At 46.2% G+C, this 22,956-nt stretch overlaps 7 protein-coding genes across 7 annotated transcripts; 4 read left to right on the top strand and 3 right to left on the bottom strand.

Moving 5' to 3' along the window:
- Positions 1–634: 634 nt before the first annotated feature.
- Positions 635–1,744, top strand: T069G_08118 (g-patch domain-containing protein; the record flags this gene model as incomplete). The annotated part of the gene is made up of 1 exon (XM_056175328.1): positions 635–1,744. The coding sequence occupies one exon, from the start codon at positions 635–637 to the stop codon at positions 1,742–1,744; it is 1,110 nt and encodes a 369-aa protein (XP_056026277.1).
- Positions 1,745–2,134: 390 nt separating this feature from the next.
- T069G_08117 (uncharacterized protein) lies at positions 2,135–4,096 on the bottom strand (the record flags this gene model as incomplete). The annotated part of the gene is made up of 3 exons (XM_056175327.1): positions 2,135–3,115; positions 3,197–3,717; positions 3,796–4,096. 3 exons carry the CDS (start codon positions 4,094–4,096, stop codon positions 2,135–2,137), a joined length of 1,803 nt encoding a protein of 600 aa, XP_056026276.1.
- A 1,747-nt stretch (positions 4,097–5,843) lies between these two features.
- On the top strand, positions 5,844–6,278 carry T069G_08116 (uncharacterized protein; the record flags this gene model as incomplete). Its single annotated transcript, XM_056175326.1, has 1 exon — positions 5,844–6,278. One exon carries the CDS (start codon positions 5,844–5,846, stop codon positions 6,276–6,278), a length of 435 nt encoding a protein of 144 aa, XP_056026275.1.
- Positions 6,279–7,100: 822 nt separating this feature from the next.
- On the bottom strand, positions 7,101–9,100 carry T069G_08115 (uncharacterized protein; the record flags this gene model as incomplete). The annotated part of the gene is made up of 7 exons (XM_056175325.1): positions 7,101–7,353; positions 7,404–7,509; positions 7,559–8,116; positions 8,176–8,249; positions 8,300–8,543; positions 8,599–9,007; positions 9,092–9,100. 7 exons carry the CDS (start codon positions 9,098–9,100, stop codon positions 7,101–7,103), a joined length of 1,653 nt encoding a protein of 550 aa, XP_056026274.1.
- Positions 9,101–11,544: 2,444 nt separating this feature from the next.
- T069G_08114 (uncharacterized protein) lies at positions 11,545–13,104 on the top strand (the record flags this gene model as incomplete). Its single annotated transcript, XM_056175324.1, has 1 exon — positions 11,545–13,104. The coding sequence occupies one exon, from the start codon at positions 11,545–11,547 to the stop codon at positions 13,102–13,104; it is 1,560 nt and encodes a 519-aa protein (XP_056026273.1).
- Positions 13,105–13,775: 671 nt separating this feature from the next.
- T069G_08113 (ferric reductase NAD binding domain-containing protein) lies at positions 13,776–15,729 on the bottom strand (the record flags this gene model as incomplete). The annotated part of the gene is made up of 2 exons (XM_056175323.1): positions 13,776–15,435; positions 15,503–15,729. 2 exons carry the CDS (start codon positions 15,727–15,729, stop codon positions 13,776–13,778), a joined length of 1,887 nt encoding a protein of 628 aa, XP_056026272.1.
- A 3,476-nt stretch (positions 15,730–19,205) lies between these two features.
- On the top strand, positions 19,206–22,335 carry T069G_08112 (ankyrin repeats (3 copies) domain-containing protein; the record flags this gene model as incomplete). Its single annotated transcript, XM_056175322.1, has 5 exons — positions 19,206–19,582; positions 19,634–19,888; positions 19,950–20,504; positions 20,575–20,975; positions 21,500–22,335. The coding sequence occupies 5 exons, from the start codon at positions 19,206–19,208 to the stop codon at positions 22,333–22,335; spliced, it is 2,424 nt and encodes an 807-aa protein (XP_056026271.1).
- Positions 22,336–22,956: the final 621 nt, after the last annotated feature.

Raw genomic sequence — 22,956 nt, 5'->3', positions numbered from 1 at the left:
ACCTCTCCAAGGATCATCCATCCATACTGTTTAGATGCCTAGAATTGACTCCAGGTCCCTTTGCATCTGCACGCATTAGGGATCCATCTGCGACCTTTTTTTCTCCCCTAGTGGGTTTTAGCAGTTAGGCGTCAACAACGATATGGGAGAAATAAACTCTGGCATCAATGAATAAGCTCTGGGGTGATGCCTATGTCTAACAATCCGCGCACATTAACTGCTACCTTCACGGTGGATTTGCGGATGTAATGGGAAACTCATTCCTCCACATTTCGAGGTGGCAGAATTAATGTTAGATCTGCTGCTTAGTATCAATAATGTGATGGAAGCTTTGGCCAATTCATCTCGACGCCTCATCAACTCTGTTTTTTCCTCCCTTGCAGCCACACACGCGCCCCCACTCCTGATTGCGGCTTCAATTTTTTCTGTCCGACTCGTGAAAAAATACAAAGCGAAAGTACCTCCTGATTTCGCCCTAACGCTTTTTAGCCTGCGATACGTACCATTAGTAGGCACCAAGTACCTTTTTGTCAAAGTCATCATTTTGAGCCGCCAAATATTGAAGCACGCTTCTGTCACGGCCTCAAGGTACATAAACCTTTCACAGACAGCATCCTGCAGGATTTTACGCGTTATGTCTGACCAGAACAAAGGTCGCATAGCCATCAAGTTTGGCGGAGGCAGCAATTCAGCATCAATAGCGAAACAGTCCCGCGCGCAACCGTCATCGAGTCTAGGGAAGCGGCCGCGCTCCCACGCCTTGGGGGGAGGCGAATCCGATACCTCAGATTCCGAAGATGACCGCCACCGAGGGCGTCATGAGGCCATCACAGGATTCGGTGCAGAAGGCGCAGAGACGAAACGAAAGCGACACAAGGAGGAGAAGAAGGAGTACGTCATTGCACGGCAACCGAACCGGAGCTGGAAGGACGAGTTGAAGAGTCAAAAGGGATCGAAAAATCTACTTCCAGAAGAGGCCAGAGCTCAGCAAAACGCCGTTACAACTGAGACGGAGCCTGCCGATCAGGACACACCGCTGAAATGGGGATTGACGGTCAAGGAAAAGAGCGCAGTGTCGGAGGACGTGGTGGTATCGGAGCCAAGCGCACAGCCCAGCGACGACGAAATGCGAGAAGCAGACCAAGACAGCAAAGATACACCACCAGTCGAGCGGACTGCCGATGACGAGGCTATGGATGCCCTGCTTGGCAAAACATTCAAAGAACAAAAGGTCATCAGCACTGCACCTGCAACAGAAGACAATGCCTATCGCCGCGACGTCGAATCCTCCGGCGCGGTATCCACCCTACAAGACTACGAAGACATGCCCGTCGAAGAGTTTGGCGCCGCTCTCCTCCGCGGCATGGGCTGGAACGGCGAGGCTCGCGGCCCTCCTGTCAAACAAGTCAAGAGGCGACAGAACCGACTTGGCCTTGGCGCCAAGGAGCTCAAGGAAGAGGAAGATCTCGGCGGGTGGAATCAAAACGGCAAGAAGTCCAGACCACGGCTGAATGATTACCGGAGAGAGGAAAGCAAACGAAAGGAAGGCAGGGGACGTGAAGACAGCTATAAACGTGAGAGGGAGAGGGAGCGCGATCGTGAGAGGGACAAATACAGAGAGAGGGAGAGGGACAGGGATCGGGATCGAGATTATCGGGATAGGGATAGACATCGCGACAGAGATCGGGACCACGATAGGCATAGGGACCGGCATCGCGACCATGACCGGGACCGTCGACGATAAAGGGGAGCCTACTACCATACATATTTTTGATTCATCACTCTGTTGAGAGGAATAGGATAACGACGACTGGATCTTTTATTTCTTTCAACTTTCACACGACAAACGAGTACAAAAGGGGAAACGTACGCAGCAGGTATATTTGGCATTACTATCACATAGAACGCGCAGCCACGCATAATCCTGAAATCAGATTTCATCGCTCAAGCATTTTTCTGAGCTTTTACATATTTACTGATCAAATGAGACACTATTCAGTCGAGATGTGAATGGCCATGTACCCGTCTGATCCGGCAGACTCAGGGATGCTCCTCTTTACTTCAATCACTGCAATATTTTGGTTACTTGGTATCCCTCCTCCATGCTCTGCTTTTAAATACTACAGCCTGGTTTTTACTGTAGGGGTACCCGACTCAGCGTATCCGTCAGGATGCCAAGCTGCATCAGACCCTCCCCGTCAATCTCCACCTCCTTTGCACCAGCAGCCTTCTCCAACGTCTTCGCAGCATATACCAATGGCTCAACGTAGCGGTGCTCAATAGCTGCAGCCATGCCGACGGGAGCCAGACTCTTGTAGTCTTCGCCAAACAAAAAGAGCGCAAAGTTGGCAACTTGTAAGTGGAAGGGCGCACTCTGAGCCCAGAAGTCGAGTAACGTAGAAGCATCAGCCTGCTTGAGATGTGACAGATCTGGGAACAGGGTGTATTGAATGGTCTCGAAGCATTCTGGGCCGGCGAAGCGGCCCTTTGACCCGGCTTTTTTGGCCGCAATGATTTCCTCTCGTAGCCAGGAGACTGCACATGCTTGCAGGGACGAGAAGATGCAGCTTTCCAGTAGATCTTCCAGAATGGCCAGTCGGTCTTCTTCTTCGGGATCTGAGTGCAAAATAGAGCCTGCTACAACGGTTGCAGCATTGCGAACTCGAATGTTGGGGTGGAAGACGGAAATGAGAGTTAAGAGATGGTGGTAGGGCATGAATCCTGTAGTAGTCTCAGCGCCTTTGGGGTTTGCGATTGCTTTTCGGCCGTCAAGCCAGATGGCCATTACGACTAGGGCCTCAATTGTTCCGGGGTTGGAAACAATTTGCCCCTGAGATTCATCGCCCAGAAAGCTTTGCAACAAGACTTGATGATCTGGTAGCATGTATTGTGGGAGGAGATCCCCATCTGGACCGCCACGATCCGCATCAAATACGTCGGCAGCAAACATCCAGTAAGCATTCAGACACACCAAGCCGCCCGTTGACAAATGTAGTTGCTCCGGCTGCTGAGGATCAAAATCGATAGAGAGAGGTGCCCGATGTATAGGACCTTCTAGATACTCTTTTACCTTGAAAGGGGCCAGTTTCGATAAGCCCAGGTCACTAGCAAGAGCCTATGCATTCTCGTTAGCTTCCTTTTTCAATACCCAATATTTTCATCTGATGTCCACGACAGCTTTAGGAACAATACTCACCACCAGTTGCCCTACTAGAGCATCCTTTGCTTGAAGCTCCACCACTTCCTTGAATGTTTGAATCATAGTCTTTCGGCCAGGCACTATACGCTCCGGGTAGGTGTATTCGAGCATTCTTGAGGCCCATTCTATACTGTTGGAGTTGACATATGCCTCAATAACGCAGGTGATGAATGATTGCAGTAAGCTGGTCATTAGCTGCGGCTCATCTTTGTTTAGAATATCTGAGCGCTCTGCTTCCGGGTCTGGCGCCTGTTTTGCCGGATCACTGTCTTGGAATGGCGTATCAAGCTTGATGCTCGATTTCCGCGAGGGCAACGGAGGCCGCGTCTTGCGCGCAAGAGACTGAACCAGAGAAATGACTGCGGCCGTAGATGCTGCGCTTGTAGCATCATAGCATCTCTGTACTGTTTCGAGCGCAGTATGTAGAAATCGCGATGGGGCCTTGACCTGGAGCCGTTTGAGTAGAATCCCCAACATTCCACAGAGTGTGACAAAGTGCCTGACAGCTTTTGTTTCGCCTTTTGTGGTGATGGCTTTGGAGCCTTCCGCTTTCTCTTCTCCCGCTCCTTCCTCTTCCTCTTCCTCATCTTCATCACCCTCTTCTCCCGCGGCCGTGGTTTTCTCCATGACCTCGAGCACTTTCAGAATGACCTCTCGTGGGTTACCCAGACGCGCAATACTCTCTAGGCATTCTTCACTGCCAGGGATGGGGATTAGCATATCAACCATGTCCCAGCCGATTTCAGTGGTCAATGGGACGTCCTCCAGGATCTCCTGCAGCGCAGGCAGGATCTCTGGAGACAAGGACATTTCGACAATGGTGAGGTAGGTGGCGGCGTCTGTTGCAGGCGGGCGAGACTCCTGGAGCCGCCGAACAATTTCCTCGGTTGATGCCATGATTGGGGAGTCTGTGAGATTGGGGAGACGGGGAGATAATCGGCAGCAAGGCGGGTAGGTGCTCGTAGAGATGGTGAATCGAGATAAGCGAGAGATGATTCTGTCGATGCCCGACCGCACGGCACTCAGGATAACAGATTGCCAAACGAAAGAGTGATGGCCCGTACAGGTTAGAGAATGGAAAAGGAAGAACAGATGACACGGCCGTCGATCGTCGAGCTACAGGTTCATGCTCGTGCCGACCGGAGCAGCTCATGCCCCTCCCCTAGTCCAACGGAACCGGCCCCAGGGAGACGAGACGCCCCGCACTAGCTGCTTTAGAGAGGAGACACGCTGGAGACGTCACTGTAACAGGGGAAACAAGAAACAAGAGACCCAAGTGGGGGAGCCAAACGAGCCGCGTCTGAGGGGTAAAACAGATGGACTGAACTGGATATATCAGTGAATTCAACGCCATGCAGAAAAGGGCATGATGGATATATGCGTGTAGTCATAGTATTGATGGTAGCACCTACTCTATCTAACAGCCAAGAGAAATAGATGCATTGATTTCGATTCTAGAATCAGTACCTGTGACGCCGCGTGGTCAAGATCCCACAAATGTGCAGATCCCGCCTCCAGATAATCCGCCACTACGATACATGAATCGCTTATAACCGGCGTTCATGATCCAAAATTCACTGGCCACCGAAATTGTGTTACGGAGAATTCGCAAACATGAATCAAGATAAGGCCACCCTGCCTGCGGAGATGATGAACGCCTGCTCCACAAGGGGACCCAGTGCATACGTGTTGTCTCCTGAACACATGTAAATGGTGATGATTTACAGCCCAACAGGTATATCCTACCCGGGACTGCGTCTGCTTTTTAAAGGGCAACCTTGAAAGAAGTATCATACTCTGAAAGTCACTTGAATTTTATATCTTTAATGAATTATACGTGAGACCTTCTTCGGTAGCTTTAATCCAACTCCATTGACAAGCTTTAAATGCAGTAGAACGTCCATGCAGTAACACTTTAATTGACACAAGATGGCAGCATCGTCAAGAAATAGGAATGGGATTCTATCTCGTATGTTTCTCGTTTTAGTATGTATAATATTACTATAATTAAATAATCGGAAATATCATTACCCAGGTAATATTTCGTTGATTGCTTTCCACCACTCTATACCTATCGATTAGCCATAAGCAGGAACCTTGATGTGTGCTGGCAATGCATGACAGAATATTATGCGGCTCCCAAATCGGCCAACAATACATGTATGTACCATGTACATGTAGCTACATGATTTCAGCTATCATCACCATCGTATGAGTAAAATATTCATCCATATATTTTCATTTAATCAAGATTGTGCAATGATGATCTAGCCGTAGGAGATATTCGTCATTTCAGCAAACCTCAAATCCCTAATATGTTTCGAAGGGTTTGGGGGGCGACGCCTGAAAACAATTCTGGAGCCGCCGTCGCCTGCCAACTCATCAAGTACCTACCTATGCATAAATTGACCAATGAAACACCATAGACTCCCAATTTACATGTTTTTCATGCCGGTGAGGTTGTGTCACAGGCTTATAGTTAGGCTGTGCTTGCATGTAGGTTGTAGGCTGTGCTGTAAGGAACAAAAAAAAAAAAAAAAAAAAAAAAAAAACAGCGTGGTGTCGCAGTTGAAACTTTTTGTTCTTCTTCAATATCCTTCTACCTGCCAACCTAGTAGCCATTTCGCCGTGACGGTATAGTACAATGGAACCTTACGATCCGACACAACATATACATGTACAGAAACTACACACCACTCACACAGCGAAACATAATCTCGATCTAGATGAGTTCGATGATAGCGGTCATGTGGCATCTAAACGTGCTTGTTTACAACCACAGTATAGCCTGAGTGAGAGTTCACTACTTTCAGCAGGGTTCCAAACCTACACTATCGATCCAAATGTCTATATCAACTTCGATCTAAATGTCGATATCAACTTCGATCTGAATATTGCCCCGAATTTCGATCTGAACATTGGTGCAAACTTCGATCCGAACATCGATCCAAATTTCGACATCAACATCTCTGTTGAAACGGCTGAAGTCACTGATATATCCTCGTTTGAAGATCAAATGGATACGGGTAGTGACGCAACGCTTTGTTCCATCCAAGAGGACATCATGTCAAGTACCTAAGTCATCAAGGGCCGAGCCTAGTGTATAACTTTCTTATCATTCAATTTATGTAATCACAGCCAGTCCGGATACTTGCAACATCAATTCAACAGCGGTGAATGTACCCGCAATAGTTGAACCATCGGAGCCTGATACTTGTTTCGGCATTGTATGTTATGCCTCTCATGCCCTTGTGAACCTTGAACCCAATTCTTAGCATTTCGCAGATCATAGCGACTGCGACATCTTCCTTTGAAGGCCATAAAGGCGCGACACATGCTCCAGTGACCCTCGAGGCCCTCGAAACAAAAGTAAAGCTCTCATCTCAAGATACACAAAGATACGCCGGTATTATCAACAATGCTACCTTGGCTAAGATTTTCCGGGAGTTTACAATTAAAGCCGATGCAAAACTGGTAACCACGACAAATTCGAGAAAAAAAAAACTTCAAAGAAAGAGTTTCAAACTTTTCGTTCGCCAGTCGATTGCCTGGTCCGAATTGTCTTGTATGGGCTTGCTACTGACCAATATACCATCGGGAATATTCTTGGAAATGCTGGTTTCTATTTTCAACATCCATCGCCTTCAGAGTATGATAGCAGTATGCAGTATTGCAACCCTCATTATCTGCTTCGTCCAGGGTCCCAATTGCCGACGCTGGAAGACGACTCCGCAACAAGATGCGACCGGAAGATGGAATCAGATTTGCTTAGCGCATCAAACAAAGGTCGATTCATGAGACTCTTTGATGAAGCTAGCGAAATTACAGATTTTGAGGACAAGTATAGAGCTGAGTAGTCGCCTCAAGTCCACATTAAAAGAGTAAGACATATCGTGCGACATCACCAGTGGAGGTGTATGAAATGTACAAACTGAATGCTGTCCTCCACAACTTCGACAATGGGACCACAAAGGCGGACAAAATTCAGTGGCGAGGACACTCTAGATGCGTTGCTGATAGTCATTACTAAAGCTTGCTCTAGCTCTAACAACGTCAAAGGTGTTGGTGAGCAGCTGATCCAGCCAAGGACAAGTCGGCACTTCTTTTTCACAATTTCAGACTTGCGATCGATTTTCTCAAACAGTCTCCCATATCTATAGATTTATCAGCTTTCTGGTTGTTTATAGCAGCTGAGCTTCCGTACGCTTCATCTAGGTCTTTGGGAGGTACTTTGAGCCCGTTGCGGATCTCATCTAGGTTGTCAAGTTCCTCTATGCTGCGCAACATGATCTTGGCGTAAAGAAACATCCCTACTGGGAAGTAAGTGATGGCTTGCAATAAGGGAAGTATTGAAAATACCTTTTGCTTTTAAAGAAAGCGGCGCGAGGAGGTCTTCGATCTCGGATCTGTCTTCGCATAGAAAATCATGAGCCGAAAACCACGTTTGAGCCCAGTCGTCAACAAATATCTGGATGCTTGCAGCATTGTGTGTATCTACTCGGATTGTTGCTGATATTGGACCTAGGATTGTTGAGATATCGTGTTCTGCTCGACTGCTTATTAATATAAGAGTTTTCTTGCAGGCCGTAGATGTATCAAAAAGTTTCTTTAGTAGTTTCTCTCGTTCGGAGAGGTCAATCTCATCAACTCCGTCAATGATGATGCTCAAGAGGCCGGTGGAGTTAAGCAGCGTTTGTAGAAACTCAATAGCGACATCAAGGCTGTTTTTAATGTTTTCTCGATTTGAACCACAAACAATCGCCTGAAGACCTTCGTCATCCGAAGTCAACTGGAATATTAGAGAATGTACAATTGTCAAGGCCGTGGTGCTGCTACTGCTAGCGTGGCTGAGAAAAGCGAATATAGTTCTGGTCGATATGGCAAAGTTGATTGCCATAGCGGCTAGATGAGTCTTTTCTATTCACTTTGTAAACACATTTTAATGTAGTGGGAACAAGAAAATTGGGATGGCGAACCTGCTCCAGGAATACCGCACAGCCATAATATCCGCGTTGAATCATCGTCTCCATTTAACCACTTCTTGAAATCACTAGCTTGCTTCAGCCAGTCCCCTTACAGATCTGACCCCGAATCCGATACAGCTCAGCATCATAAAACTTTGGGGAGACGTCAGTCTTGATGACGTTGTATTCTTGACGCATATTACTCTTCTGTATTGCTTCAAAATGGTCGAAAGCTCGCTGTCTGTGTTCATACTCCTCTCTGAGGTGCTCTAGGCGAACTTTGTTTCTCATCAAATTTGTGTGTCGTCCGATATGACCCATTACAATTTTAATTTTTTCCTTCTGAGAAGGCCATAGTGCCTCGAACATCACTCGCCAATCTGCAATGATCTCTCGTCAGTTCGCTTTATATACTGCGCAGGGTCAATAACATACGAGGCAAGCCAAAGAACTTTAAAGCCACGGCATAAAAGTCCAGAATATCTTGGAAAAATAGGACAAGCACAAGCTTCATTTGCTCATTGTTGCCGAACATGGCAGCCATGAGCTTGAATTCGGGTAGCAGTTCACCAATCTCAGCTGCGGTATTGACAAGGGCATCAATGGATTGAGTTAGAGAAGCGGCCCATTGGATAAGTAATTTGATGGGACCCCAAATGAGTGCAAGAACATCTGGTTTGACTTGAACAAATGTATCGATGGTATCTGCGTAGCCTTGGAGTCCTTCAAGAAATGGCTTAATTTTCGAAAGATGCCGAAGTCGTCCATGCTTCGCCTGTTCAGCCTGAAGCGCGTCCGTTGCGTCATAGACCTCGTCAATTGTTTTGGTTTTTATAATCTCCGCCTATAATTGTTCGTTTTTCAGCTTGGATTTGAACTCGCGAACGGCTTCTGAGAATGCCATTTGCGTGGGATCGGGATTAGGCACCGTTGCCATTTTGCCCAGCGAATAAATTGTATTTGCCTGGGTGAAGTGGTTAGCGATATGAGTAGTGATAAAAATAGCTATAGTCTGATATAGTACAGTAGTCTGGTTAAATGAACTGTTCAAAATGAACAAATACGTAAGACAACTGACGAGCCACTGCGAAAATCGAATGTAGGATCTCTTATTCAACAGGGAATAGGCAACAGACTGGGCAGCATTTGTGGCATTGTTAGGCAGATTTGATGGGCGCCGAACGATGATTGTGATTGGCGAAATCGAGTCACAAAAGTGGCAGTCAATGACCCGAAGTATGTTGATTGGATAGCAAGGCATATAGTATAATGGCTTCTAGCCCAGGCGCACTTCCACAGCCTTGCGTTCCCTGAAGTGGTTGAACTAGAGAATCCGCAAAGAAAACAAGTTTACCGGGCAAAAAGTGCAGCTTTATCTAGACGTCTCTACATTTTTCATATACCTTCACTAAAAAATTATATTATGAGCATGACTGAAGGTTCGGAATACAGTGGATGTGTTCGCTCCTTGAACCGAATATTCTTGGAAAGTCCCAAAGCAGATTGCGAATGCATATGTGCCTTGAGGGTCACTAGAGAGGGTAATTAACAAGATCTATACTAGGTATATATCACAACTCACCATTTAATATAAATACCTCTTAATTTGTCTTGGTGAAGTTGGAGTAAGGAACGAAGTCAAACCCTTTCGGCAAAGATTTTGCAACTCATAGACCCTACACTAATAGACGTCTGGATAAGATCATTACGAACATTTACCAAATTTGTCAAAATCTGCGGGAGCACTGACTAGAGTACCCAAATTAAAATATTCAACTATTCCACTGGAGCAAACAATTATGCGAGACAGAAGAGTTTTCGCCCATCAATAGCAAGTCGGAATGGCAAAAACTACTGCCACATACGACCGGAGAGGGAGTGGAAATTCGGGCTTCTGTCGAGTTTTTAACCATCAATTACACCTCCAGACTACGAAGTTGAAATCAACCCGGTCTGCTCTCAAACCCCGGCTTCAGGCAGCTTCGAAGGATTCCAAGTCTGAGCGTATAGGTTGCGACTTTTAATATACAATTTTAATTAACTGCCCACTTCATCTCTTATATTTGATCAGCTGCACAAAAGACGCACGCACAGTTGGGTGGACCAACATCTGCGCCTATGACTATTAGATCATAGCGCGTATCCGGGGGTGCCACACTTCGAGATTCCGCCATGTCTATCCTGTAGACGGAAACAGGTTTGGGGCTGGTATTGGTACCGAATATTCCCATGTGAAGATGTGTAATGAGGCTGCATGTTTGGGTCAAGTAAAGCTGCGGTCACTGCATTAGTATTAGCGTTCATTGAACATTCCCAGTGAAGATTTCTCGAGTGCCATCGGATGATTGTCATTGCGGCTGAATCCGAGTCTTTATCCCACTGCTGAACTTGCGATCTGTGGTCATCGAAAATTGAATCGGGGAGAATTGATGGGATATTTGAGTTGAGAATTGTGTAAAGATAATGTAGGCTGCTGTGGCGAAGCGACATACACCTGATTAATTTGCGATGATGTTTTTGATGGCGGGTACATAGTAGAGCCCACCTTCATTGCCTTCATATCAACGTGAATCAATTATCATCTTATTTTTTGCAATTTCAGATCAAAATAATCAACAACTACTGCTTATGGACCTTGAAACTTATAAGTAAGGCACATGTTTACAGCCGAAGTTATATTGAGTTGTCAAAAGCGAGAGCCTACGTTTTACTCACAAGTAGACTCTAAGCTCTCATCTCCCGTGGTTGCGGTTCAAGAACTCCATGTTAGTGATAAATGGATATTGATATGAAGTATGCTCAGAATCGAAGCAGTAATAGTGACAATAATGCGTGTGCCTTGAGCCGCATGGCGGCGATGTCGACATAATACCATTGCACGGGCGGATACCTGGCCGCATGCTAAATCCCGAACACACCACGAATAGAAAGAATCGTTTCCATAGTGCATGGCGTAATAACGTATGGGATCTTTTGGCACAGAATTAACAATCTTACCTACTTTTAGCATTGCAATAATATTAAGCATCCAACAACGGACAAGCCGTCGCAAACAACACGGGGTTTCCGTTCTACTAGGAGTCTATGAATAGATAACCCATTCAGCTTTCTAAAACGAGCTGCCTTTTTCGACTAGCTACATTAAACTGCTACAAATTGCGATAGAATCAGCCTATCGTGAAATGTTTCTTCAGTGCAGGGCACATGAGCAAAATGCGGAGCTAGGCAAACTAACAACCAACATGCATACGAGCCCTTGCTTGACCAGCATAGCCCAGCTCCGGCCTCTCACTCCATCATATTAATAGCTACTCTTTCCCCAGCCATTTTTAAAAGTAGGAACTCAGTGGAATTGTAATCAAGGATTAAATCTGTTTCAATATGGCAGCCTCAATCGAGCATCGAGTTTTCGAGGAGCTCGCCTCAATGCTCGAAGGCATCACCCCATTTCCGAATCCAAACAAATTCAGATTTTTAATATGCCGAGGATTTAAGAAAGGCACAGCCGATCGCTGCAGAAATTTGGCTTGTACAGCTTCAGAACGAAAGGACCATGCCGATCTTTTGTCTGAGTTTCCACCCCTGGCAGAATGTGTCGATACCAATAGCCACTACGAGACAATGGAAACTCTTATTACTCTTATGTACTGCAGATATCATCGCGAAGATGCCAGTGACGCCTTTAACGAATGGAAAGTACAAAGGAAGAAAGCTGCTCCAAATTCACCACCAATGACTTCATCGGGAAGCGCGACACCATACACTAGTTCTTCAGAATCGCTTCCTGATCTAGGCAGCATGAACATATCGAGCGCTGCTCCTGATAGTCCAGGACATGGCGATCCTGCCTTGGACTCGATTACAGAGCAAATTAAGGGCTTGAACATTGAGAATGCTGCCCAGAACACCAAGGTCGAGGCAGATCGCCGTTGTTCGGACGAAGATGAAGAACAAACAGAAAAGCTAAACAAAATCGGGGTTGCTCATCTTCCGGAAAAGGGGAAGGAGCACATCAATTCTAAAATATACGACGCGGTACGAAAACCTCTCGATGCTAAGGTAATGTCTGGCGGTATTCTTTATGTCCTTGAGCATACCGAGGTATCTGGTATATTCAAGATCGGATATTCGAGTTCTTCTGCCGCGTTGAGACTCAAACAATCCAAGAATTGTTATAAATATGGGACGAGGACTATTCATGAAACTGAGGGTGGAGCATTCATTGGTGTTCGCCAAGCCGAAAAGATTGCTCATGCAATACTACGGCACAAAAGAATTTTGTTTTTTCAATGTCCACAATGCAAAGGATATCATAAAGAATGGTTTCTAGTATCCAGAGCAGTGGCAATCGAAGTCGTCAAGTTGGCGGAACGATGGCTCAAGATGCCTGCTTACACTCTACACCAACAAGAGGGGCAGTACAAACTAACACCGGAGGGAGACACTATATCCCGGCTAATGTTTCCCTTCTCAATATCTAAAATGGATGCACTGATGAATAAAGTCGGCAAATCAGCTAATGCTTCCGGTGCATTCTCCGCTGCTACACCGGCAGACTCTATTCGACAACCAAGCGCATTTGATGCCTCTTCTGGCGCCACTGAAAATGAAATTCCGAGGGTTATCGTCAATGAAAGTCATGCTTCGACACCATCTGAGAGCAATCACTTCCAAGAAGAACCCCCATTGACAGAATTCAAGAAGAACGGAGTGACATGTCAGGTTGAATACGAAGAAATATCTGAAGAACGAAAAAGCCGATCCAGAGAGACGACACCTGAAGGACATTACTTATTCGTCAAGAAGAAGACGATACGCAGGAAAGTATCCATAAGCAAAATGGGACATAGCAATGGCCCTAACTCTTCTCAAATTGATGTTACAATCAAGGATCAAGCGGGGGAAGCAGTTGTTGAGGTTCGGGAGGTTTATACAGCTTGAATTAGAATGCGACGATGATAGCCACCCCTTGTGAGTGAGTCGATGATTTGGTCCTTATTTGTTTATGTTCCCTGCTATTTACTCTCATTGATACAAACAACTAGCTTGTTAAATCTTGATGATTATGATCTTTTTGCAAATAGTGACACTGATCAAATAACTCTACCTCTATAAGCCCCTTGATAGCTGAGATCTTTTTGTGTCAGCTATCTAGAGAAAGCATTTGAGTGTGCCTCAGCTTAATTTTCTTTCACTGTGGTTCCCAAAGAGTCACCGCATGATCTCTAGACAATCGCATATTTGATATCGACCATTATAACGGTATGTAGGAGTCGTTGTTATTGCTGTCATTATTTTCATGATGGTAGTTCTGCGTCAAACGAGATGGAATATGCGAAATAATAGATGTTTGCTTCGTGGAATATTTCCAACTCTTCAATATGTTGTTTTTACCACATGAAGGAAGCTCAGCCGTTTTTCTTGATATGCAAGTCTTTACTGAATTGCATAGATGTTATCAAAGTACAGTGAATTCATCGACGTACGCATATACATACACACGTACTATGCTTGCGCTCATCTACCAACCCCAGTTCAATTAAAAAAAAAAAAAAGAAGAATGAGATTAGCTACGATCTGGCAGGCGGGTTGTCAATATGAATCTTCCACAACTAGTCGAAATTCTCGACATGCAAATATAGCCCATCCAGTCCGCTCCCTTTGTCGACAGCCAAATCATCACTTATCCTCACCACGGCTGACCTCACGGCTATTGATAGCCCTAACGGACCACAAACCGCAACAGCCGTCTCGCCTTGCGCCTGGTTTACTCGTCTTTCAAGCATGGTTCGGAAAGTAGGCCGTCCCACATGTAGCTCCGCGAACGAGATGTCTGCATCTGATGTCCCAGGGTCCCGCGATTTCGAGACTTCAGTCTTCTCGTCGTCAAGAACAGGACATCCATCAACTTCAATGTCTTGTTCTTTTTCTCGCTCTTGTAATTGACCTCTTCTAGCAGACTCCTCGTCTCCAGCAATGCCCTCTTCGCCTGTGATATGAATATTACAGAGCGTTTCAACACCTGCTTCTTGAAGCATGCTAAACGCTGTGCGAAGTTCTTCGGAGACCCAAGATATCCAACTCTGGTGTTTAATTACCCAGGTGAAATAGAGGATTCGAAGCGGAAGAATCTTGTGCGTTTTGGCACGCTGTGCAATATCCTGAAGAACAGAGAGGGTAAAGGTTACTCCAGTCGACCCGGCAATGAGGACGAGCGTATCGAAGCAGGCAAAATCTGCATGTGGGCTAGGATACGGTCCGTCAATGAGCGTCAGATGCATAGACTGATGCCCCTCAATTTGGGCAGCTTTTAGAAGACGTTTGGTGAAGCTGCCGCATGACCGCAGGATAAACACCATATCACCTCCATGTGAGGATGGGGTCGACAATATCGTCGCTGGGTGTCCCTGTACGATGTTGAATCGGGGAATAAACAGGCGTACATACGACCCTGCTTGCCATGACTTGATTCCCGGGTTAGAGAGCCGAATTTTGGTTGCGCTACCCTCAAGTGGTGTCAAAGTCGCTCTACTCGGCCGAATGTTGACAACAACCATCCTCACAAAGCGAACCAACTGACCGACCAGATACAAGGCAATGCTAATGTAGATGTAATTTGTCGAATAGGGCGATGACGTTCCGTACAGGTGATAGACAAGCGCAACTGTAAAGCCAAAATACGTGAGCAAATGCTGCACGACAAATATTTTATACTTGAAGAAGCGCAACGGCGCCAACGAGGTCAGATTCATCCAGAGCAAGAGGGCATACGCAGAGATGCCCGTGGGTGTGCACTCGTCAGTTTTCCATTCGAGGACCATCAAGCCATAGATGTTCCAGGCATGACTCTGCAGTCCAAAGTGCAAAGTTGCCAGCAGCAGTAAGCCACGTGAGACCCATCGGTGATAGACGTTGAGTCGTTCCACAGACGAGTTGACGAGGAAGCCAATGAGGCTTGTCTTGCTTGATGTTAGTACCAGCAGCGGCACTTGGGCTGCTCCGAGCCATCCAGCACGTATACCGAGAGCTTGGAAGTGTTGTGCACCGGGGATATTGTTGTTGATAAACAACAGAGCCAAGATAAAAGCTAAATACGCGGTAATGATGTAGACATGGCCTAGTGGAGGCACTTTGAACCAACTCGATGCTGATAGAGGCGTGATCTGGGGATAGCTCGGCTCTCGAAGGAGAGCTGCGGCGGTAGCAATGGTTTGCGTTAAAGGATTCGCGGGCTTTGCAGGTCTAGAGCGGTTTCTCGCGCTTGCTCTGAGTCTGATTTGTGCTGTCAACGCCAGACATCTCCATTGAGTAGGGAATATCTGGGAATTGTAGAACCCACCTCATCCGCAATACGCATCTCTGTACCACGTTGCAGATACTCGCTATGCCAATGACTACCACGACTCCATACCAGAAATATCGTGCATACTGGTTACCGATTGGGCCCAAAACTGAGTCATCGAGAATATCTTGCAAAAAGTCAAACGCCTGTGTCTCGTTGGAAAAGTCGACGCCAGCTGCGGTGAGCGGCGCAGAGGACGACGGACTGTCACCGCCCATGTCCATGTTGAAGGTGATTTCTGGATGACGGCCTCGCTATGTGCTCTTTCTAGTCGCTCATGGCCCACATGTGTAATGAAGGAACCGTCTTCTGGTTGCCTTTAGGTCGTTGCTCGAGGTGTTTGTTAATGAAAGATGAGAGGATAAAAACTTGCATGGCTATATGCGTACAAATCTCATTGCGCAATGCCGTACTAAACAAATGTCCGTTGCCGTACTTCCGGACTGGCCTCCTACTCTCCAGTCCTACCAACACTTGGAATCGCATTACAGCGGGCAGCCACCTCCAGTTGAACCAATGAGCAAAGTGAGAGCAGAGCCGCTTATCAGGAGTTTAATAATAATCTCACATATTGCTCAAATATTCTCAGCCTACGATCCAAATTGCTGCTCGGCATTCACTTCCGGAGTTGTGGGGAAATGGCTTTTACTCTCTTCAGTTCTGACTAAGAGAGTGAGGCATGTCTACAATGCTAGTCCACAAGCCTATGATCGTCTTCTATTTGCGCCACCACGTATAGAGCACTTTGTAATAAAATAGCTTTGCAATGCTTATACAATATTTTGATGTCTCATCTGCACGAGAGAATAACTAGCGAAATATTTAAAGAATATTGTGTGATTAATTATCTTAATGTGCATGGGGAATCTTTGAGGGTCCCGTCTAGCTCTTCTGGCGTTTAATCTCTTCCTCTTTCTTGCAGCCCAAGACTCCAAATTCAGAGTCCCGTGATTCTAATTTTGGTGGTTAACCAACTTCTACGTTCAAACACCTGTCATAGATGTTGAATCAAATTGAAATAGGCAGCAGAGTTTCCAGTGTGCCAACCGAAGATACTGGTAACTGGATGTGGCGAGGCCTCGTTGTTCCATCTAGAGTATGGTCGATCCAGTTCGACCGCGGGATATTAGCGTTGTACTCATATGCGTCCCTAAGCTGGGATAATCTTAATTTCTATACATTCCACGAACAACTACATGCTAGGCCTAGATGTTGAAAATGCTGCTGATTAATATGCTGTGATGGATGCCGGTGCGTAAGCGCTGCCTTTCGGATGTGGCCCTGTACGAACCTGGGCAATCGGCTGTTGGTGGGTGGCGGAGCTGGTTTTTTTCACGTTGAATGAGATTATCTATTCTTTCTCTTCCTTGTACGCATGGGGTCGCCTAAAGGTGTTGCGTGTCTTTGTTTGTCCTGAGATTGTGGCTTCCAGTGCTCTTAACGACATTTCTTTTATTTAATGTCTGATTACTATTCTACGAGCCTTCAAATCGTCTGGACCGCCAAACACATCGTGTTGGTAGCAGATAATGCCAATTTTTAGACCTACAGCATAAAGTAGAGAGGAATCGACTAAAACAGAAACAGAAAGTCGAAGAAAACTTGACTCGCTGTCGTAGTGCACCTTTTTGCTAAGTAAAATATTACTGCCAAAGTCTAGAACATGTGAACGACAATAAAAGAGCCTAGGTGCCTATGCAGTCAGTATGAAAGCTAAAATGCCAGATAGAACCAGAAGCATGAAGAGCCCATGCAGTCTATCGAGCTACATAGTTAGCAGGAGTTACAATATATATCTCAATAGCTTTCGGGCACCCAACCTCTTGACGGAGAAACCCAGTATGTAAGCTCTAATGCGCTTATAACATCCCTTAGTAAGTCGATTAAATATACACAGGACGCAAGGGGAAGGTGAATGATAAATGGAGGGCTGTAGGCCTGTTGAAAGAAGGCTAGGGTGGGCTCTAGACGATGATTCTATTTGTTAATATAGCATTCATCCATATTCAATTCACAAAGGATTTATCCTTGTGACACTAATGACCCCGCATCGAATATAATATCTCCTCAGCTCTATCAAAGAATCCACTCAGAGCTATGCCAGGGTAAACAGATGCTCTCCACCTAATCAAGCTTAATTTAACATTAAGCCAATAGTGCCGGAGAAAACCGATACGTGCTTGTATCAAGCAAGGCTAATCTACCATTGTCTAATGTTGAGGGGCGCAATACATGCCAAGGTCTCTATTGACTTGTAGAAATTATAAAAACCATCTTCGACCCCAAATATTCGTTCGTGATAACACTGCGAAACCTACTCCTTAAGCAATTAAGTAGACAAGTTCTCATATAGCTATTAATAAAGATTTCTACCTTCTACAATGCTTCTTCATCAGAGCCTTCTTTCTACTATGCTAACCTTGGCCCTATCTACAACGGGTGCTAAGGCTGCTATTGCAATTGGGACTGCCGCCAACCATTGGAACGGTGCGTTGTTAATTACATTATCTTCTATAGACATACAGTTCAACATCCCCCTCTTTCATGAGAACAAAGCACTGACATCTCTCGCTGCCTATTAGTGATGTGGGTTGATGGTACCGATCCCTGCGCTTGGACCTTCATCAGCTATGTTGGTGAGAGCCCATGTAACATTACCCCCCATCCGCTCCAGGGCAATGGGTACAGCTACACACTACAAGGCTGTGGCGGCCCGCTATGGCTAAACAATGGGGATGGCTCCTACAATAGCAACTGTTATGATGCGCCGGCTGACCTTGTCTGCGATGTGCACCGTGTGTGGCTCTGCGGCTAGACATCTTCTACCTGGCTCATGGTTCAGAGGGGCTATTTGGGTGGCCTCGTGATCGATTGATAGGGAAATATAGCTAGGTTTAGTGACCAAGCCACGGGCTAGCCTGGCCAGTTGTTCGAAAGGTAGACTATAAGATGATGAAATGATTAGTAGCATGGATACTGGCCTTGTGATACTCTTCTGCCTATCTTGAGACATAATCCAAGGATTGATGATATATAAATATATGTAGGGTGCAACCATGTCAGCCTCGCTTTCTTGTACACCATACCCACGTAATACTGACGAGACAACGTGTTGAAAGACCATCTCTCCGATTGATGCTAATTTGGAGGAAGTTATCTTGTTTTTGTCTAATCAGGATTTTAATACCCATCATATTAGTGCAAGTAAATATTCTATCGATTCCGTAGAGAATATAGGTGGCATTGCAGCCTTCACTACGCAAAAATCGTACACTCTCCCATCCACAATTTTAGACGTTTCACCGAATGCAAACAGACTTGGTCCTTTGTTCAACTGAGACAAAGCACTGGTACTTAATGTGGGTTGTTTGCCGGCTTTGTTGCAACACATCGTACAACGCTGCTAGGCTCCAGAGTGTTTTCTTTGTCACCACGTAGGTAGCTATAAATACCAAGTATGTAGATCTTATGTAGATACTTAGGCAGCTTTTGCTGCCTGGCCAGTGTAAGAAACAGCAAACGGGCGGACTGGAGACCTTTCCGCGCCCTCTATCAACTTCGATATGATAGGAGCACTCGTTGTTGACTTGGATCCGTCAAATACTACCTAAACTCCAAGCGGTAACCTCAGCTGGCCAAGTAAAAGTAAAAGCGTCGAGAGAACCTTGTACATGCGTCAACCCCACGCTCTATTCACACCATGGATCCTTCCTTGATCGATTCTGCCACCTGTAGCTTGTTAGGGTTGACGGTTCAGATCTCAGGATCGCTCTACGGAGAATGGAACTATACGAGCCAGTTGCTAGCTGAGCGCTTGATCTATGAACTTTCTCAACTCCATAATGTCATGCGGTCACTCGAATTGACAGCCTCGTCCGAAACATATGCCGTTATTGTCTCCAAAGATCTATTAATCTGTTTTAACGATGTGGAAGACTGCATTCTCTCGTTAGAATCCGAGCTGCTGGGGCAATATTCCTCCGATGTGTCTAAATCTCCCAGGCTCCCATTCACGCCTGCCCAAGGTCTTCAACAGATCCAGCATCTTCAAGACTGCCTGTCGAGGTTGAGGGACAAGTAATTCTTTAGTGACTCTCTTCGTGAGATCTCGGTGCTAACGTGACTTAGTATTGAAAGCTCTACATCGCTTGAGTCGGGAGAACCCCCTCCAAAGCATACAGTAGACCTAGGCGGAGCTTTATGGCGAGATTGTGCTGATTACATTGCCGCTCATGAGTCGGCGCGCGAGTCCCGACTAGCAGGCGCCGGGATCTCGTTCGTGAACGGATCACATTTCCGGAGATGGCTCATTCTAGATTATGTCGATAACCCCAACACCCTCTTTTACCTAGGAGAACCTGGTTCGGGAAAGACGATTCTGACGTGAGTATCTCCGTGCTTCAAGTCCAGATTCGCCCCGTTACTAATTTGATGTGATATCTAGGTCCTTGGCAATCGATGAGGTTCAAAAATGGCAACAGGCCAACGGATCCTCAAACATTGGATTCGCTTACTTCTATTTTAGCTATCGAGAGTCCAATCCGATGCGAAACATCGTATTAGCGCTGATTCAGCAGCTGTACCTGCAATCTTTTTCGCCAGTTGATGAATTGGCTGCCCTCGAAAGCCTAGCTGCAAAATCGGAACACATTCCTTTCGCCAGTCTCGTTTCAGTCCTCCTAACTATTTCGAAACGGTTTTCAAAGGTCTACTTCATTTTCGACGCCTTGGATGAATGCGAGTCGGCTTACAAACCCGACTTGCTGCATCTACTCACGTCGATGAAAGCCTCGCCAGCCCGGCTACTTGCCTTTTCACGACCTCACCAGACTTTTGATGCCTTGGCGGTCGGCTCGAAGATTGAAATCTTGCCATCAGAAGGAGACATCAAGCATTATGCCAGAATGAAGTTACTGCGTACACCACTCTTTGCGGACGACGATGAATTATTGGATGAGGTTGTTTCTGCTCTTGTAGCTGCTAGTGAGCGGCATCATCTGTATGCTATTTCCCTTGTCCATTCGTTACCGTTAGGAAAGTGCATAGTTCTGATATGGTCCATACATTAGGTTTTTGCCCATCGCCTTACAGGTTGATGCGTTCCTGCAAAAACATACCAAGCTAGAGGTCAGAGTGCAGAAGGCTGAACTTCACCGAAGTTCATATTCTGCTTACCAGGACAGCCTGTATCGAATCCAAAACCAGAGGCCCCGTATGGCAGACTTGGCAAAGCGAACTCTCACCTGGCTATTTTATTCTCAACGACCTCTCAAAACGGCGGAACTTCTCGAAATCCACCACTCCTCGGCCCAAGGCGCGGCAGCCATCAATGTCCCCTTGATTGTACACGCATGCAGGACTCTAGTACGGGCCAGGGAAACGGTCGCGTTTACACACATATCCGTCAAGGAATTCCTCGAAAAACAAGCGGATGCCGCTATGGACGATGAAAAGATGATCGCGATCCATTGTATGCAGTATCTAATTGACAGCAATATTGACGAAGCAACGACCCACGGCTCTCTCAGTGACCAGCTTCGCAGCAATCCATTTCTAGACTATGCGGCTACCTACTGGGGATGCCATTTACGCAACGCAGTCCAAAATGATGAAGGGGAACACGAACACCTTAGGCGATTGTGCTCAATGCTGTTGAGTAATAAGCCGAGGGTAGCGAGCCTATGCCACGTTACATTCAGGTCCCAGATGGAAAAGAAAGTGCCAGCTGACAAACTTGTCAAATCCTCTTGCTTCATCTTGTCTCATACTTTGGGCTCGATTGGGCTATTAATCCACCACTTGTTGAAGAAACATTGGTGGATGAACAAGACAAATGGGGTCGGACACCGCTTCACCTAGCAGCTCTCAAGGGCTTTGTTGACTGCGTCGCAATTCTTCTAACACAAAGATCCCAAAGCCAACAAGATCTAGATGGGAGAACAGTGTGGCACTACGCCGCGATGAGCAGAAACCCTGAGACTCTACGTTGTTTAGTTGATTTCAATCCTCGTGTTCTGGAGTCGACTCCTTTCGACACTCCAGCCATCTTGGGGGCAGATAAACTGGACAAAAGTCCCCTTGAGTACGCGGCAATCTACGGTGATGAAAGTACAGTCATGATGCTTCTTCCATTCTATACCTCTGAATCTGCGAATGATTTCAGAAGCAGAGCGTTCCAGGCAGCTTTGACTGGCGGCAAGCTCCACATAATGAAATGTCTATTATCGCAGGGAGAAGATGCCCATTACAGCTATCTTCTGGAGGCAACGAAGGCTGGATTTTATGCAGCAGTATACCTTCTTGCAAGTTACGGGTCAGATATTGACAATCCAGATGTTGCTGGGGAGTCAGCGCTAATGATCGCGGCGCGAGAAGGTTGGAACAGCATTCTCAAGTTCCTGGTCAAGAATGGGGGAGATCTTGAGTGTAAGGATTCGGATGGACAGACTGCACTCGCCTTGGCCGTAAAGACGGGCAACAATGAGGGAGTGCGAATCCTATTACAGGCCGGGGCTTGGCCAGAAGCATCCATCAACAATGAAACACTTGTGGTATATGCCGCCAGTCAAGGCCGGGTGGAAACTGTTCGGCTGCTGTTAGACGCAAGACATCGTCCGTACGAAGCGGCTATGGCTGCAGTCAAAAGGGGGGGGGACTGGACTTCTGGAGCGGCTTTCTCAATGGGGACTTCTTCCTGCATATGTAAACGCCGATATGAGACAGAGTCTAGTGGAAGCGGCAAAAGAAGCAGATTTAAGCTCGACTTTAGACACGTCGTGGTCTCATGGACTGAATATCCCTCTGCGACCGGCCTACTCTGTTCGATCTGAAGTCGCAATTGATCCAAAGGCATCAGTTCAGGGGGTTGAAACACGGGGCGAAGACGCTATTTCGCTCAGTGAAGCACTATCTAAAATGGACTTGGTATCTACTAAGAGCTTGGAGCAATCGAGGTTGAAACATCCTATGGTAAAAATGGAACGGTAGGAGGACTCATAGAAAAATTGCCGAAACCATTTGAGCCCGAAATAAAGGAAATTCGACCACCTTCAATATCGTCCCCATAACCGCCTCAGGATGAGTCTAGACTGGTGCGAAGCTGAGGTTTAAACAACGTCGCCATGCCCTTTCCCTTGAGCAGATTTTGTCACGAAATTTATGTACTTCAATAATACAAGAGGAACTATTTACCACGGTTAGAACTATAAATCATGAGAAGCTTTTTATTACTGTTGAAATGTTGAGAGCAATTGGCCTCCTTGATATCATAAAGCGACAGTCTTGGGCCGCTGGCACAGCAAGCCCTAGCTCGACTAGATCAGCTTCTTCTGAGTCGTTCTAGGTGAGGTACACTGGTGACAAGATATTTATCATCAACTATCGCATTGTAAAGATTCAGCCAGTCGCCCCTTAGGCAATATCACAACACGAGGCTCTTTTGCGACAGTTAC

Source organism: Trichoderma breve, chromosome 5 (assembly GCF_028502605.1).
Source record: "Trichoderma breve strain T069 chromosome 5, whole genome shotgun sequence".
NCBI classification, from domain to species: Eukaryota; Fungi; Ascomycota; class Sordariomycetes; order Hypocreales; family Hypocreaceae; genus Trichoderma; species Trichoderma breve.
This window is presented reverse-complemented; position numbering and strand designations above follow the sequence as displayed.